Consider the following 17,350-nt stretch of genomic DNA (forward strand, 5'->3'; position numbering starts at 1 on the left):
TAATAACTACAAAATGACACAGACAACACCAAAAAAGACACTTAACAACTTAAGTTTGCATGTTCATATGCACTAGGAGAAGAGGTGGGGCTTTTTGCACATCCCAGTGGCCAACTGGCTCATAATCCGCCCATGAAGAAAATGATTAAACACATAAAAAGATAGAGAACCATTGCATAAGCATATAGGGCCTTGTGTATTCTCATTATTTCAGCAGCAATGCACTGTGAGCCAGCGTCTTAAATTGATCTGAGCCAATGAATCTGGTGGGCACAGCGTGAACTTTAAATTAACTACCAAGTGGTCTCAGGTGTGCGGTCATCGCTTATTATAAAACCGCTGAAGCACATCGCAGCCAATCAAAGCTGAGACCCGGAAAATCAGCTTTGCGCTACGTGTCAGTGCGCGGTCACAGCCACGAGATGGCGCTGACGCACCGCGCTCGGAGGCCCGCTGGTCCCTGGACACTGTGCGCTCTCTGCGGCCCCCGATGGAGCAAGCGGATTACAAACTCTAGTTAAGTGGCGCACCGTCCTCCTCCTCCTCCCCATCTCTCACCCAGAGTAAACCCAGGCGCACGGAGCGCATCCTCACCGTGCTCGCCCTGAGGGAATTGGAAAGCAGCTCTGCTCGGCTGTCAGCGCCAAACCGGCCGAGGTCTGCAGTGTAGGGGGACTGAGGAGAACATATAGACAAAAGAGTGAGGAGAGAGAGATGGGTCCGGAGGCGGCGAGGCATCCGTGATTGTCAAGTAAACGGCGGTGAAGTTGTTCGGCTCCGCTCGGATCTTTTCCCCAGGTCGTTGAGGTGAGTTTTCTCTCTGCAGGAGAAAGGAGCAGCCCGGATGGTGCATGTCTTACCCGCTGCATGAGAGGTGTAGAGTCCAAACATTTGCCCTGGACATATTTTTCTCTATCGTCTCATAAGTGGAAGACATTAATGATGACATCAGTTATAGTCTGATCTATCATATGTATTCTTTAACAGCTTGTGTGACTTTGTGTATTTGTTAATTTAGCCTATGTAGAATTAAATGCATCATTAAACTATATTTTGACTATCAGGCAACATATTGTAAAGAAATGCACAGTGACTTGAGGAATTCTGTCTTTGAGAAAATACCTTTGTAGGCTACTCTTAGAAAGCCTCTGCTTTAATTTATTTCGACTTGAGTGTTATAAGACAAGATAAGCCCTATGGGAGGGGAAGATCTGCTTCATTCTCTGTCCGCCTCTCTTCTCCTCTGCTCCATTCACTCTCACTTGCCTGCCTTTCTCCAGTCTTTTCTCTCACTCCATCCCTCTAATCCCCCCTCTCACAACCTCTGTCTCCCTCACTCTCACTGCTTCTCTCTCTGTCAGCTCTAATGACACTGTGAGTTCGCAACACCAGACCGCCTCACTTCTCATACTCCTCTCTTGTCTTTCCTCGCACCCAGCCGCCTTTTCCTGTGTCCACTCTTTCAGCTGAGCATGTTGCTGTCACCTGTCATGGTTAATATTCCACGCAGGGGGATGCATAACATGCCACACAGTTCCTCAGCTTCCTGCCGTCTGCACTGTGTCCTGGTGCCGATGTTACTTCTCTTTGTGTGGTGATCAATATGTGACCGAGCAGTTATGTTATGGATCCTCCTGTGGGTGAATCATTAATGTCACTCTCCACACCTGCACATGTGAAGGTGAATGGTCACGCACACATGTGAACGTTTGCACACATGCACACACAGTCAAGGGTCATGGCAATCGAGCTCTGAGCCGTGGTTGATTGTTACAGTGTGGAGAATACGAGCTGACAGTAAGGAGCCTTGGAATGATTATTAGACATCTTACACCGCCCGGCAATCAATCATTGCCATTCTGGTTTGTGTTTGGGTACTATATTTGATTTGCACACAGGATTTGGAGCACTCAAACTCATTTATCACAAAGCGTTCAGCCTCTCCTTCTGCAATCTGCCCATCTTTGTTTGTGCTGGTGGCTTCTGTCAGTGAAACATTGCATTTTCTGCAGTTACATTCCTTGTCAAATGTTTGAAACAAGCCCTTTGGCTCCGTAAGTTTATGTACTTGTTCAGATGAGGGGGAAACTACCAAAATTGAGTCAGAAAACAGCTCCTACTTAAACCCCCTCATCAATGCATTTGATTGGAATTCCATTTGTCAAAATAAACCAGTTTCCAGCCTTGACAAAACCACTTTTGAGACTTTTTGTACCCCCCAAGAAGCTATTGCAAGATGCTATGACAAACTGTGATATGAAAATTCATTGTCACCTCTGGCAATGTGCAACACATGTGACAGCTGATGCTTTGCTGTACTGTAAAGGCAGAGCCCGCACACAGCTCCTCCACAGTAGCTGTAGAAATCTGCCACATCCTCCGTCACTTATCAGTGTCATCTGCTGTCACCCGGAACAGACAGGCATCTGCTGCTTCCCGCACACACTCACACACACATGCAGACATGTCACCACCGTGCACACATATGGAAGCACAACTAACTACACGCCACCTACACACAGGTCTGCTATATGTCACACACCTGCCCTGTGGCTCTGTCCACGCCCGTTTGTCTGTAGCTATACAGCCAGTTAAGTGAGCTTAGCTAAAAATAATCACCACCAGCCAAGACACACATGGAACATGAATTATGGAAGACAGAGGAGAGAGAGAGACATTCAGGTCAGATTCAGACCCAGTTCCAAGAGCTTTGCTCCCTAAGGATGATTCTACTATACCGCTGCATTAATATGCAGTTTGTACTATCTAGCACATTAGACCTGCAGTTATCCTTTAGCTCGGACTAACTGGACGTGACACTACCCGAGATTTAAGCCCAATTCTTCATGTGCAATATAGGCTGGGGGAATGAATCTGTGCATTTTGAGATTAATTATACATACAATGCAGTGTTTCCAATGTTATACTAATAGATTTATAGCTAGTGTCAACTGGATCCTGCTTTAGACACTGGCTGTGAGTAAAGTGCACATGCTGGGAGGTTATTACAGTATCATCAATGATACTATAATGTATTTTGAAGTGTTCTAGCTATGAACAGTACAAAGTGTACTGTTAATTTTCAATGAGAAGATCGATACCAGTGTCATGTTTCCATTATATATGAAGCTGCAGTCAGGAGATGGTTAGCTTAGCTTAGCACGAAGACTGGAAGCGGGAGAACAGAGCATGGCGTTGTATAAAAGCAACAAAATCTAATTAAAGCTCACTCATAGTTTTTTGTACAAATAGATGAACAAGATTTATAAATTAATGAGCCTTTGTATTTCACCTTTAGACCAGGGGATGGCAACCTTTAGCCTACTATCGAAATAGCCATTTTTGGCCCAAAAACCCCCCCACAATCAGTTTGGAGCTGCAAACCATATTTGAGCCTTATATTGAAGGTAAAACAGACTATTAAGTCTAAATTAGCATATCCGCTTCACTAATGGCTCTAAATGAGCATTTATTAAAGATTTAAGATTTACCACAAGGTAGCTACTCTGTAACGGGCTATTTATGATTATTTGGTAAATTAATGTTGCAGCATTTGTGAAGAAACAAACAAATCTGTCCATGCACTATTAAATTCTCTATTTTTATCTCAGACTTTATTTTATTTTTTACTCGAAATCCATAGCTAGCCTAGCAAGGGGTATTAAAGACTAGCCGCCGCCATTGAGCTTGGGCTAAATTTAGAGAATTCTTATGATTGGAGAACGTAAAAATTGCTTTAGGCATGTAACAGTGAAACTGAACATGAAAATGTAAAAAAAAAAAGAGATCACTATTCATTAATATATATAATTTTTGTTAAAGCCACAGTGGAGAGGGGCTAAAGAACCGATAGAGCCAAGCTAGCTGTTTCTAGTCTTATGCTATGCTAAGCTTAGCTAATCGCCTCCTGGCTCACATGTCATATGTCATGTCACAGACAGACAAGACAGAGGAATCGATCTTCTCATGTTACTCCCAGCAAGAAGGCAAATAAGCACATTTTCCAAAATGTTTAACCGTTCCTCTGAAGGTCCTGCACACCCACACATGTGATTTAATACTTACTTAATTACATCTCTTGTCAAGTTGGAGGTGGGCGGAGTTATACTGGGAATTACATTAAGTCACAAGAGTCCGTGTATGATTAAGAACTATAAAAGTGTAGATTTTTACACACAAACAGGGGCAGCAAAACTAAAAGGAGAGCGATGAAGATGTCTGCACACGCCCACGCAGATCCAATTAAGCAGAATAATTAAAAACACCTAAGTGGGTGTTTGATGGATGTGCAGGGCCTTTAAGATCAAGAGAGTTAGCCCTCAATGCTTTAAACATTATTGTTATGAAAGTGCCATATTGACCATAATTGCTGTGTGCAAATGCTCTTGTGAGATGTGTTATGTAGTTTACTTCTTGAAAGAAATTGCTGGACTTTGTGTCGGAATTCAAGAGCTCTCACCTTGAACAAATGAAGAGCAGCAGATATTTTCAGCCCTCATTGTAATGATGGGTCATTTTCTTTGCAGCTTTTGCTGTAAAATGTTATTTAACTCATTTCATAATTAATGATTCATTACACATCATGGGGAAAAAAATCTGTGTTGCAGCGATTAGATGCTTGACAGTATTCTATTTGAGGACTGTGAACATTATACCCTCTGTGGAAACCTGAGGAGAAACCCGCCGATTTGTTCTGGTTACTCAGCAGAGCTCCCTGTATATTTGTATGTATGTGTGTGTGTATGTGCACGTATGCATCTGTATACAGAACTAGTGCATACATCCAAATGTGTGTTTGAATTAACATGTACATGCATAATTGTGTGTATTTGCATTCATGCTGTACGGTATGTGTGCATTTGTGTGTATGTGGGGACCTTGTCTGATATTCAGTAGCTTCAAAGTCCTGACCTTGAACAGTTTGAGTGCTGTCTGCTTAGTCAGGGCCACTGCATCTGCTCTTGTCAAAGCAAACAACAGTTCCAGTGTACTGCAGTGCATGGGATTTTTTTTATGATCTATCTATCTAGATAATAACCCTGTTTTTTTTGTATCCTCTTCCCTCTCTTTACAGTGTGTGATTGTGTGTTCAGCATGAGTAACATCTATGAGTCTGCAGAGGCCACGCTGGGCTTCATCAGCTCCCCATGCCTGACCAAAGTGGAGCTGAGAGTGGCCTGCCGGGGGATCTCAGACCGCGATGCTCTCTCCAAACCCGACCCTTGCGTGGTGCTGAAGATGCAGTCGCACGGGCAGTGGTTTGAGGTACAGTAATGGGGTGGGATGAAGTGTTTAACTGAAGCGTGCTTCCAGTTCAGGAAGACTGTTTCCTAAACAGAAAATGAGAGACACTCTTAAGAGGAGCTGAAATGCATGTGTGAGGAGTCCGACATCTGACCATGATGTATATTGTGTGAGTCCATAGAACCTATAGAACAGCCCGTAGTGCTGATTGTCATTGACATGAGATTTCTAACAATAGAGATTAAACATTATGGCCTATAAATCTCTCCACTAACAATTTACCTTTGAGTTATGTAAGGTTTTATGCTTCTACTACAAAGTTGATCCAACTTTCAGAGTCAGAGTCAGTGAAAAGAAGTGTTTTCAAAGGACTTTACTGTGCCTATTCAACTTTATTTTCATAATCTACACCATACGTCCATGACCTGATGTACCACACAGACTGTAAGTGTATTCATCCACTCTACACATTCTGTTGCAAAAACCTATCTCACGCAGGCGTAACACTGGAGGGGAACATGTACATGTGTGCATGTATGAGTATGTTCCTCTGTCTGGCGGCAGCTAATCCCGCAAACTACCGGACCAATCAGCCTAATATTTTGCGTGCATGTTTATGACTGTTTGCTCAAAGGCCAATTTGTGGTTGCGGTGATTCATAATTTTTGAAAAACCTTTTTCTTTGACTGTTTTATTCCGTCATCGACTGCTGTCCACTCATGCTTCTTAACCGGCCGATAGAGGCTGCAAGTTTTCCAGAAATCAGCTCAGCTAAAAACAACAAGCCTTACTGTTTGTTGCAGGCCACATTTTGGCCCACGTTGAGGCACAACGACTGACATTCATAGAAAAGTTTGGTTTCGTTTTGAACTGGAGCGTCTGCAGATTGAATCCATACCTGATATGTTAGGCATGAATTAGGCCCTGTTGTTGTTATCTCCACTGCCATATTGCCTGTAAGGGAGCTGGAAGGGACAATTCCACCAAACGCAGCCGCAACAAGGTTTTATTCCGTCCTCTGCAGGGCGTCATACCACAGCAGGAATGTTTCAGAAGCGGAGAATTTGCTTTCTAGATTTTGTAGACTCGCAGATTTTGTTGATTGGGACATTTTTCCTTGTACTTGTACCATAACTTAGTAAGCAGGCTATGTAGTTAAATGTTTTTTGTCTGTTTTAATTGTGTAGTTATGTCCTAGTTTGTTGTCCCGTGGCCTACAATAAAAAATAACACCCTTCAAAGTCCAGTCATGAACAACATGGGTCAAAGAGTCATCCTCATACGTATGTTGTACATATATTTCACATACAGTGCCTGTCAGCAGGTTTGCTGTTTGCAATGATCTGTGGCTCCGTCAGAAATAGATGAGATGTTTATATTTATTGGCTTCTGGGATGTGCAGAGGTCTGCACATTCCTAGTTCCTTAAGGATTTCTCCGTATTTAAATTGATTCAATCATATCAGAGAATTCATGTTTGACTAATTGATTTTGTGTAATCAAGGACCTACGCTGTCAAGCAGAGCTGTGATTGTGCCGCGAAACCTTCTCGCACTAAATTGCAAGTTATGTTTGGTTTTAATAAATTATGGATGATCATTGTCACAGAAGGCAACAGAAATCTCAACTTTTGTGAGCTGGTGCACAGATTGCGTTTAGCTATTCAAATGCTTTTGTCACCTTGAAATGGAAAGTGTGCTGGTTTTGTTTCTCTGCTCATCTCAGCTCTCCAAAACACGCTATCTGCCCCAATAGATTTGATATTGAAAATAATGTGAGCACAGCACTGAACTACTTCTTCCTGGAGTCATGAACAATTTTATCAGGCTAAATGTACACAATAAAAAGGTTTCAAATAGATGGAGACAACATCTTTCTCAAATAGATTGTTTAGCACTTGAAATTAGAAAAGAAAGGGAGAAGTGATGGTGCATTCTGCTAGTAAGTGTTCCACTTCCTCTCCTTTTATCTCTAAGACTCACAACCTGCTCCTTCTGGTACTTCAGATGGAATCTCCTTCTTTAAGGGAACATCTTATTCCCACTGAAGTCTCACCAGTGGCAGCAGCACATGTATTAGCTGAACTTTGTAAGAACACAGCATGAGGTTAAAGATAAATCTGAGAGAATTTCAGGACAAAAGTGGATCTTTTTCTTTATCTCTCTCCTGTATTTCTGGGAGAGACAGTCATATGCTGAGTGAACTGTCTTCCTTTTAAATATGTAGATACCAACACACCCACGCATACACGCACATCCTCACACATACAGTGCTACAGTGAGCCACTCCAACAGACGTACATGGATTCACACACACATCAGTCACTAACGCAAACTGTCACAGGAAGCAGCTCTACAGCACTGCACTGCACACACACAAACCCACACACACACACACACACACACACACACACACAAACCCCCACACACACACATAGATTTCCACAGGGGCTCAAGATCAAGTGCTCAGAAAGTAGTGCAGCATTATTCTGTCTTTGGAGACTCCACAAAAAGCTACTTTGTACAGCATACTGATGTGTGTGTGTGTGTGTGTGTGTGTGTGTGTGTGTGCCTGTGGGATGTGTGTGTGTGTGAATTTGTGTGTATGTGTTACAATAAGCGCCTTCGTGAGAGTGAGGGAATGGACAAATGTTATCACTGCCCATCAGATTCAGAGCCTCTTAATTGGGTAATTGCTGAGAGTGTGTTCAAGCCATTGGGCGTAAATGTGTTTGTGTGTGTGTGTGCGTGTGTGTGTTTTCATGATTCTTTTTGCTTTGATGAGATGCCAGCCTATTGAGGTAAGTGTCACAAAAAGGCCAAATCTGTGTGTGTGTGTGTGTGTGTGTGTGTGTGTGTGTGTGTGTGTGTGTGTGTGTGTTTGTTGAGTCTGCTGGTGTGCCATTCACTTTTTTGTTCATGTGTTTGTTTGCGTGTGTGTGTGTGTGTGTGTGTGTGTGTGTGTGTGTGTGTGTGTGTGTGTGTCAAAGGGTTATCAACAATAAAAGGGACCCAGTCGTCGCTGCTAGTGTTGGATAGGTTTTGTTGGCAGCACGGAGCCAGACTTTTGTTTGGGCTTCTATTCCTCTCTGCATCAGGCAGTTAGAGAGAAGAAAACGCGAGATCAATATTACCATCGTCGCTTCTTTGTGTCATCAAACAGCTTGCTCGATTTTAGCCATCAAAAACAAAATCCATATTTGCAGTCCTCAAGTTGATAAGTGTAAACAATTTGGTAATGGATATTTGTGGTAATTGCTGCAGTGCTGAAAAGTCTGCTGAGGTTCACAATCGATACACATTGGCAGCGTGTTGGATGTTGAATGAAATCTTCATACTTCAGTCCACTTTGGAAGACCACAAACAAAACTCAATTTAAAGTGAAACTGCCAACAGTGAAGAGGCAGTTTTATTAAACACTACTTTCACACAGCCAGACCTTTACAATAAAATAAATATACACAACAATGTAAAAACATTGAATTTGGTGGAGGTGTGGACTTGAGCCACAAGATTTGGACTCCAGTTGGACTCAAGTCACAAATTTGACAATATGGAAATCCATCGGTAAAAAAGAAAATAAATAAATAAATAAATAAATAAATATCTTCCTTAGACTTGACCAAATTATAAAACACTTACAACTCAACTTGGATTTTAACACTAGTGACTAGTGACTTCACTTGGACTTGAGCCTGTTGACTTGAAAATACTTGATACCTTCCCAAAAATTAAGGTTTATTTCCCTTCATTTCTTGCATCAACCAGCATCGGGGATATTCTTTCACAGTGTGTCAACAAGTCATTTAATTTCAGCCAGGAACACTGTCCTCATAGATTTAACCATTTATTGCATCAACAGAAAACTCAGTAATACTTGGTGCTGACGGCTCTGCTTAGAAGTTGCTCCTTGGATTTGACAAGCAGCATGCTAAGCCCAAACAGGGAGCACAATACAGAAACACCTTCCCCCTGGTATACAGGAGTAGGCCCAAAGCAAGACATTAAATCCCACATGTTAGGACTCTGAATTAGAAAGGTGGAGACAAAGCTTTGCCAGCAGCAGCATTGGTATAGCAGGGATCAGTAAGTGGAAAGCTATATTTAAATGGACTGTTGTGAGAATGGGCTGTGATGAGTGTGTGACTGATTAGAAAAGAAGATTCAATCAGTGGGCTGTCAGCTGATTACAGCTGAGATGTATGATTCCCTAGTCCTGCATGAACAAACGTGATATTCCCTTTAGTGCACTTCGAACCAATCGGACAGCATCCAATCAAGATGTAGGAGAGAACCATGAAGAACTAATGTTACGTTACAGAGCACCAGCTAGATCATTTTGTTCACGCACAAAAACTATATGGTGGTCAACGAAAAAATAATTTGCGCTTTGCAAAAATAGTGGGTCAAATATTATACTCAGACATGCAACAATTTTGGACTTTGATGTTTGAAGCTGCACAAAGAATAGTAAGGCTAATATTAACATAGTTAGCAAGCTAATGCTAACAGCAAAGTAATTAAAAAGGAAAATGTGTTTAAACTAATTAATATAAACTATAAATTGTTATTAGGCCTTCTCTGTTGTTAAAACCCGGTTACTGCCTGAAGCGAGGGAGTTCAAGTATCTCAGGGTCTTTTTCACGAGTGAGGGTAGAATGGAGCATGAGATGTATCGGGGGTTTGGTGCAGCATCTGCAATGATGTGAGCGCTGCACTGATCCGTCATGGTGAAGAGAGAGCGGAGCTGGTAAGCGAAGCTTTCGATTTACTGGTCCATCTACATCCCAACCCTCACCTATGTTCATGAGCTCTGGGTAGTGACCGGAAGAATGAGATCGTGGATAAAAGAGGCCAAAATTAGTTTCCTCCGTGGGCTGGCTGGGCTCAGCCTTAGAGATAGGGTGAGGAGCTCAGACATCCGGAGGGAGCTCGGAGTAGAGCCGTTGCTTCTTCGTGTCTAAAGGGGTCAGTTGAGGTGGTTCGGGCATCTGATCAGGATGTCTCCTGGGTGCCTCCCGCTGGAGGTGTTTTAGGCACATCCCACTGGTAGGAGGCCCTGGGGCAGACCCAGAACACGCCTGAGGGATTACATATCTCATCCGGCCTGGGAACACCTTGGGATCCCCCAGGAACTGGAAAGTCTTGCTGGAGAGAGGGACGTCTGGGGTGCTTTGCTCAGCCTGCTGCCCCTTGACCTGGCCCCGGATAAGCAGATGAAGATGGATGGATGTTGTTAAAATTGTATTACATTTGGAGTAGAGCACTATTGTGACTTGTTTAGGACTTGAAACTCAAAGTTTAGGAATTGGGACTTCTCAATCTTGAATCGGGCTTTGACTCATGACTTGCCTGTCTTGACTTGGGACTCAAATTGGAACTTAAGTGCAAAGACTTGAGACTTACTTGATTTGAAAAACAATGACTTGGTCCCACCTCTGGAACTCTGTGTAACACAAGAATAAGATTAAGTTGTTGGTGATAGGCGAAACGATTCTTACACAGTATCGGTTACTTCAAGATGCATGAAAATGTATCCAACCTTCAAATTTTTGATACTTTCGATAGTTTCTCTGACAGCCAGTGCTGCCCGACCCACAAAACTTCTCTTCAATGCATTACCAGCCATCATGCTGACGTTTACATCAATAAAGACTTATTTAGCATCCCACTTGTATGTAGGAAGGATATATAAGATCAATACGATATTACAGAAATGTCACTGATGTCCCATTTACTTCCCCAGCTTTGTGCTGTGTTCATGTGGTGTTGGATTCATCTGAAAAGTGAGTTTCTGATCATATTTCATGGCTCACTTGATCCGTTTTTTTTTGTTTAAACACAAGCATTAAAATGCATCTTCTCTGCAGCATCCATGTTGTTTCCACATTACAAAAAAAGGTCATGAACGCACCGAAATCAAAAGAACGACCATCTGAGGAGCATTGTCCTGTATAGTCAGTATCCTATAGTAACAGCAGGAGGGCAAATGGGAAAGTTGGAGATTCATGAGCACCTAGGTGTTGGACAAGCTGACTAAGTACATACCGGACACTGAAAATAGTCGTTCAAAAAGATTTGTTCGTTTGTTTTCACCCATCACCATTAGTTGTTAGTTATTAGATGTTTTGACCAATGTGTAGGAAAGACATCAGTGGTTTTACAAATCATTATACAGGAGTTAATTAATTTATATTTATTAGGCAATAAAAACAATGATTACAAAAGAGAGTTTACAGATTACAAATTAATATGTCAACAAATAAATTACATTATGAAACTATTAATTTATGTTTAATTGGAAATGACAAAGTAATAAAACAAACAGACTGATTAATACAGAAGTGAATAATTGAAATCAATTTGACAGTTTAGTTTTATAATGGTATCATTTGTTATAGCATTTCCACCTATCAAATGCTTTTCCATTTACCAACTGTTAGATGATTTACAGCCCTCTGGGATATTTGAGAAAATTGAAACCCACAGTAATAGTAGTTATGTTCTTTCAGATTCCAAAAAATGTGTTGGACATACTATGGTTAACCTGGAGTTGTGTGTGTGTGTGTCCATGCACCCCTGCCTCTGTGCAGGTGGACCGTACAGAGGTGATTCGCAGCAGTAGCGGCCCCGTCTTCTCCAAGATCTTCCTGGTGGATTACTACTTCGAGGAGGTCCAGAGGCTCCGCTTTGAACTGCATGACATCAGCTCTGGCAACAATGGTCTCCGTGACGCTGACTTCCTGGGAGCCATGGAGTGCACCTTAGGACAGGTCAGTGTGTTTTGACACGGGGAGTGTATGTGAAACACGCAGGTTAGTTAAGAATGCATGATGTGAGTAAGGCGGGTAGCCTGAGTGAAGTGCTGGACACTTACTGTAATCACGCTAGGTTTCACTCCTTGCTATTATTGTCTCCTTCCATTGTCCACTATTCAATAAAACAGACATCTCCTAGAAGTCAGGCGTCTATGAATGAATATGAAACAGCAGGCGGGCTGCTGCACAAGCCAAGTGGTGCGTGTGAGTGAAGTTCGGAGTTCACGTCTGAACACACATAAGAATGAGTGTGTATGATGAGAGCATGCATCTACAGGTGAACGCATGAAAGGAGTGCATTTATGCGCATCAGTAAGTGCACTTACCAGTACACCAGTATATCAGTGTTGTGTTTACCAGTGCAGAGCATAGCAGGCCATGTCAGACGTACACACACACATGAATTGAGCCTGCATGCTTTGAGTGTAAGACTTACAGACTGGAATGTATAATCCTTTGTAACGTTAACTGAGCTTGTTGGGATTTTAAATGTCTGTATCAGGTAATGTGTGCTTTGATTAGGGTGAGGGAGCAACTTTAAGATAAGAGAGGCCAACTTTAGCCGTGGCTGGAATCCTAATGTCATCTTTCACTCGAGGTCGGATACTGTCGCTGTGTGCATTTACACTGAGCTGTCCTTGAATGCTAAGTTACTTAAAGCTCTGACGGTGCTTTATGTTTCAAAGCATATGCGATTACGTTTTTTTTCCCCTCACTTAGTGGTGTTGTTGCACCTATTTATGATATAACTGTAATCAGTATTTAAAGATTCACTTTATTTATGCGCTTCATAATATCCAAGAGCATTTAAGAAGAGATTGTAATTGCGTTAGTGGTAATTAACAAGATGATTTCAGAGAATCACCAGTTAAGTCACGCTGAGAAGAAGGAAATAAAGACAACGCAGAAAGGACAGGCTTTCCAAAAAGTACTGAAGTGTTTGTGTCCACTTCTCATTGTCAGAGATGCTATCAGCAATATAAAGCTGGTGGAACCGTTGGGAGAACTGAGATAATTGATAAGGAGGGAAGTGATTTTGAAGGCGAGAGCCGTGGAGGTTTACTGAAAGGGGATAACATGCTGCCAACATTTTGTCTGGAAGCTGTAGCCTTTCCAGCAGTGTAATTTAGAAAAAGACAGCATTACAGTATATAAGTGCAATGAAAGCACCAGAAGCACAGATAACAATTTGTTCAAGTAATATAAATTGAACTGTTAATGGTGGTTCACAGTGGCAGGCCCCCCCATAGTTGCTGGTGTCATCACTGGGGAATGTAGCCAGAAGGAAGGCATGTCACAGATGTATTGTGTCAGTGATATTTGTCACAGACAGCATGCCAGCAATCAACCAAGGCAAGTTGTCCTTAAAGTCAATCAATATTTATGTTTTTCCAATGGATCACATTATATGGACCCATTATATGTGATAAAACCATGGAGAAGTATCTGCAGACTCTGGAGTGCTCCCCTTTATTGCACCGTTCACCTTGTCTCTTTGATTAGCTGGTGAACGTAGTGGTGCATGTGGCAGTTTAAGAGCCAAGAGTTTTTCGCATGTGTCGGTGAAAACAAAAACGGAGTCAAAAGTCAAATATGAGACTAACATAGATGAATGCTAATGTTGCTCCACATCTGCTGTTTGCTAACAAGTTCACCACATCAACTTAAAAGTAATATGTCAGTATTGTGTTTACAAATTTGCGTCTGCTGCCCCCGAGTGGACAGTTATTGTAGACTTAAATAAAGTTGAAGTCAATGGACATCCTTTTTCCTTGGAATTACATTTCATTACAAAATGACACACATTAAAGGGTGTATTCTATCAGAATTGTCAGTTTATGTTTGTTAACATAACATTAAAACTTTGCCCCTTCTCCCCACGCTGCTTGTACCAACGTAACCTCACACAACAGTTCGTATGGCAGTGGTTCCCAACTGGTCCAGCCACGGGATCCAGATTTCTGTTCAGTCATTAGTCCAAGGTCCACACAGTTTAATACATTCAGCGTCACACTTGCGTTTGGTCATGTCTTTCAGCTAGTGTGCTGTCCTCGTAATTAGCTGTCCGATAGTCACTTTCCTCAGCAGGAAACGGCACATCAAATAAAAGCTCTGTGACAGAAATTCACTGTACTTAACAATAAAGTGTGTTTTTATGTATTTGTTTTTACAAACAACAAACTTGCGAGTCACTTGTGGTCCAGTCAGAATAGACACGTAACCTACTTTTGGACTACTACCCACCAGTTTGGAACCACTGTTATTGTTATCTTTTGAAAATGCACACAAAACAGTTTGTATCATATCTAAAAAATTAGCGAATTATATATTTAATGCAAAGTTATAGAGGTTAGGTTTAGACACGTTAAGTTACCCCTAAGGTTTAAGAAAAGAAATATAGTGACGACGTGAACTAAAATGACTCAAAGTCCCTGCCTTGAGGGACTGCTTCCTTAAATTCTCCACATTGGTCACCTTCGCAAATATGTGGGTTATATGCAAATTACTGGCCTGGCTCATGATTACGTGTGCTAAATATGAATTCACGCATATTACTTTCTGTATAAGTATATGTACGAACAATACAACCTGCTTGCACGTATGCTTCAAGCTACTGTAGGCCTACTATTGTAGGAACGCTGTATTGGAACAGCCGATACTTGAAGCTTACTAAGCCAAATGATGGCACCTACCTGTCCGAGAGAAAATAGGCCAACCCCACGTTGCTCTTCATCTCCACCCTCTCCTGTAATTTGAAAGCATCGATGGTGCTGCAGATCCCACTGAGAATCAACACCTCACTCTGCAGCTCAACACGGCTTCCAGGTGCTTTTAGCTCATAATTTTGGTTCATCTATCCGTGTGATGAGCACCCAGTGGATCTCACCGACCTTCTCATGTACACTTTAGCAGTCATTTATAGCTTGTGTAACACCTGGCCTGCCCAAAATAGTAATAGGTGAGAAAAGTGCAGGAGCTGGCAGATCATACAAAACCTGAGAAAATTACATTTGACAGGTGGTGGGAAAGGTGACTCTGACATGCTGCTTTCTGTCCATTGGATGTGTGAAGTAGGCAATTGTATGCTAGCATTAAAGAGAAGTGCCAACATGAGGGTGACACTAACAGGGCGAGCTTGTGCCTCTGAGGAGAAACACTGGGATGTGTGGGCTGACTTTGTGGAGTCTGTTTGTTTCAGATCGTCTCTCAGAGGAAACTGACCAAAGCTCTACTCAAACAGGGAAACACGGCTGGAAAGTCCTCCATAACGGTATGACACTGTTTCCAGAGTCAGCCCATCACTATCACACACACATACACATGCGCACACACACACACACACACACACACACACACACACACACACAAATCACACGCACCACCTCTTGCACTCAGACACTCTGAAGATAATTAATTTGATGATGTTGCCTGTTCAATCTGCTCTGTTCCTCATTTCCATCTCATTTTCTCTCACCTCTTCCTTCTACCTCTCTCTCTCTTCTCCTCCTCCTCCTCCTCATCTTCCCCCTTTTCCTCTCCACCCTCACTGTAAAGGTGACAGCCGAGGAGTTGTCTGGTAATGACGATTACGTTGAACTGTCCTTCAGTGCTCGTAAGCTAGACGACAAGGTTTGTGCGAGTGTGTGTGTGCACTTTCAAAAGGATTTAAAAAATCTGTGGTTTTTCCTTCAGATATGAGAGGAATTAATATTCACAGATATGAGTTTGTATGTGTGGGCTATTAGGCAGGTGTGTGTGTGTGAGTGTGTGGGCGGGGGGAGTATGTGGGTGGAGGGCTGTGGGAATTGGCAATGAAGCAACTTACACACAATACACAAAAGTACAATCTGGCATTAGAGAAGGCCTGCTGAGATAGGTGGGCACCCCCCTCTCCCCAATAACCCCCTCCTATCTCAGCCACCCCACCACACACACAGATAACTATATTAATTTTCAGCCTCCACACACGCGCGCGCACACGTCCACGGATGACTAATCCAAACAAGTTGTGCCTTAGGGGAAAAATGGAAGAAAGCAGGGGAGGGGCGGCTAAATTGGAGAGGACAGGAAAGGGATGGGTGGAAGACACAAGGAAGAAAGGGAGAAAAGTGGGGTGAAATAATGATTCTGTTAGTGTATGAATGATTTATGGTGATCAAAGGCAGTTCTGAGGCAATGCCTTACATGTTTTCCCCTCTGAAGGATTTCTTCAGCAAGTCAGACCCCTTCCTGGAGATTTTTAGAATAAATGATGACGGCACTGAGTCGCTTGTACACAGAACTGAGGTGATTACATGCACACACAAACACACATTTAGATATTATATTTCTTCCTCCAGGCCTGTGATTAACAAAGACTGTGATGTTTTGTGCCCTGTAGACGGTCATGAACAACCTGAGCCCAGTTTGGAAATCCTTCAAAGTCTCCCTGAACACACTCTGCAGCGGTGACCATGACAGGGAACTAAAGGTGAGTCTGTGACTGTAACTACATGTTGCAAGTCAATGGAGTGGCAGAGTCATTTTATATAACCTTAAACATAACATGCAACAAATTAAAAAATAGGGGGTGCTGCTGTATTTCAAAATACACTTATGTTATTACAGGAAATGTAGGTTACAGACAGTCTCTGTCAAAATAAATGCACTACGTCAGTACAACAGCACAAAATGACTTTTTTTTTTCCTCCAACAACTAACACGTGGTTGGGGTTAGGCAACAAAAGCACGTGGTTAGGTGTAGGAAAAAAGAACATTGGACGTGAACAGCGCTCTCCCGGGTGAAAGTCTGTGTTTGTTGGAGGTGTCTTAAACAGTTTTCATATATAAACGAGGAAGCACGCACATCCAAAAATAAGGATTGGGTCCTGGACAAAAAAGTCAAAATGTGTAAGATAAAGGAAAAGAAGTCCGCACACCAAAAAAGCTGCAATGCAAATAAAAATTTAATTAAAACACTTCATGGATGGGTGACATTTTGGGCACACGGTCCGAGGAAGGGCCTTGTGCCCGAAACGTCACCCATCCATGAAGTGATTTAATTAAATTTTATTTGCATTGGAGCTTTTTTGGTGTGCGGACTTCTTTTCCTTTATCTTAAACAGTTTTCATCCCAATAAAGACTGACTGCGAGTAAGGATCCTTTATTCATACATGAATAACTTAACTTAAACAGTCTTTATCAGGGTATAAAAACCCTTTCATACCCTGATAAAGACTGATTTTAGTAAAAATTCTTCATTAATACATGGACGATCAATGTATTTTGACTTTAACAGTTTTCATTAGG

The 17,350-nt window shown here is 42.1% G+C and overlaps 1 protein-coding gene across 1 annotated transcript in view; it reads left to right on the forward strand.

Moving 5' to 3' along the window:
• Nucleotides 1–472: 472 nt before the first annotated feature.
• Nucleotides 473–17,350, forward strand: part of cpne4b (copine IVb) — a 29,955-nt gene continuing 13,077 nt past the window's right edge. The window contains exons 1-7 of the mRNA XM_049603137.1: nt 473–807; nt 5,075–5,265; nt 11,836–12,015; nt 15,260–15,331; nt 15,616–15,690; nt 16,264–16,347; nt 16,442–16,531. Coding sequence (XP_049459094.1) covers nt 5,095–5,265; nt 11,836–12,015; nt 15,260–15,331; nt 15,616–15,690; nt 16,264–16,347; nt 16,442–16,531 — 672 coding nt within the window. The 5' untranslated portion in view covers nt 473–807; nt 5,075–5,094. The remainder of the gene's footprint in view (nt 808–5,074; nt 5,266–11,835; nt 12,016–15,259; nt 15,332–15,615; nt 15,691–16,263; nt 16,348–16,441; nt 16,532–17,350) is intronic.

This window comes from Epinephelus fuscoguttatus, linkage group LG17 (genome assembly GCF_011397635.1).
Source record: "Epinephelus fuscoguttatus linkage group LG17, E.fuscoguttatus.final_Chr_v1".
In the NCBI taxonomy this organism is placed as follows: domain Eukaryota; kingdom Metazoa; phylum Chordata; class Actinopteri; order Perciformes; family Serranidae; genus Epinephelus; species Epinephelus fuscoguttatus.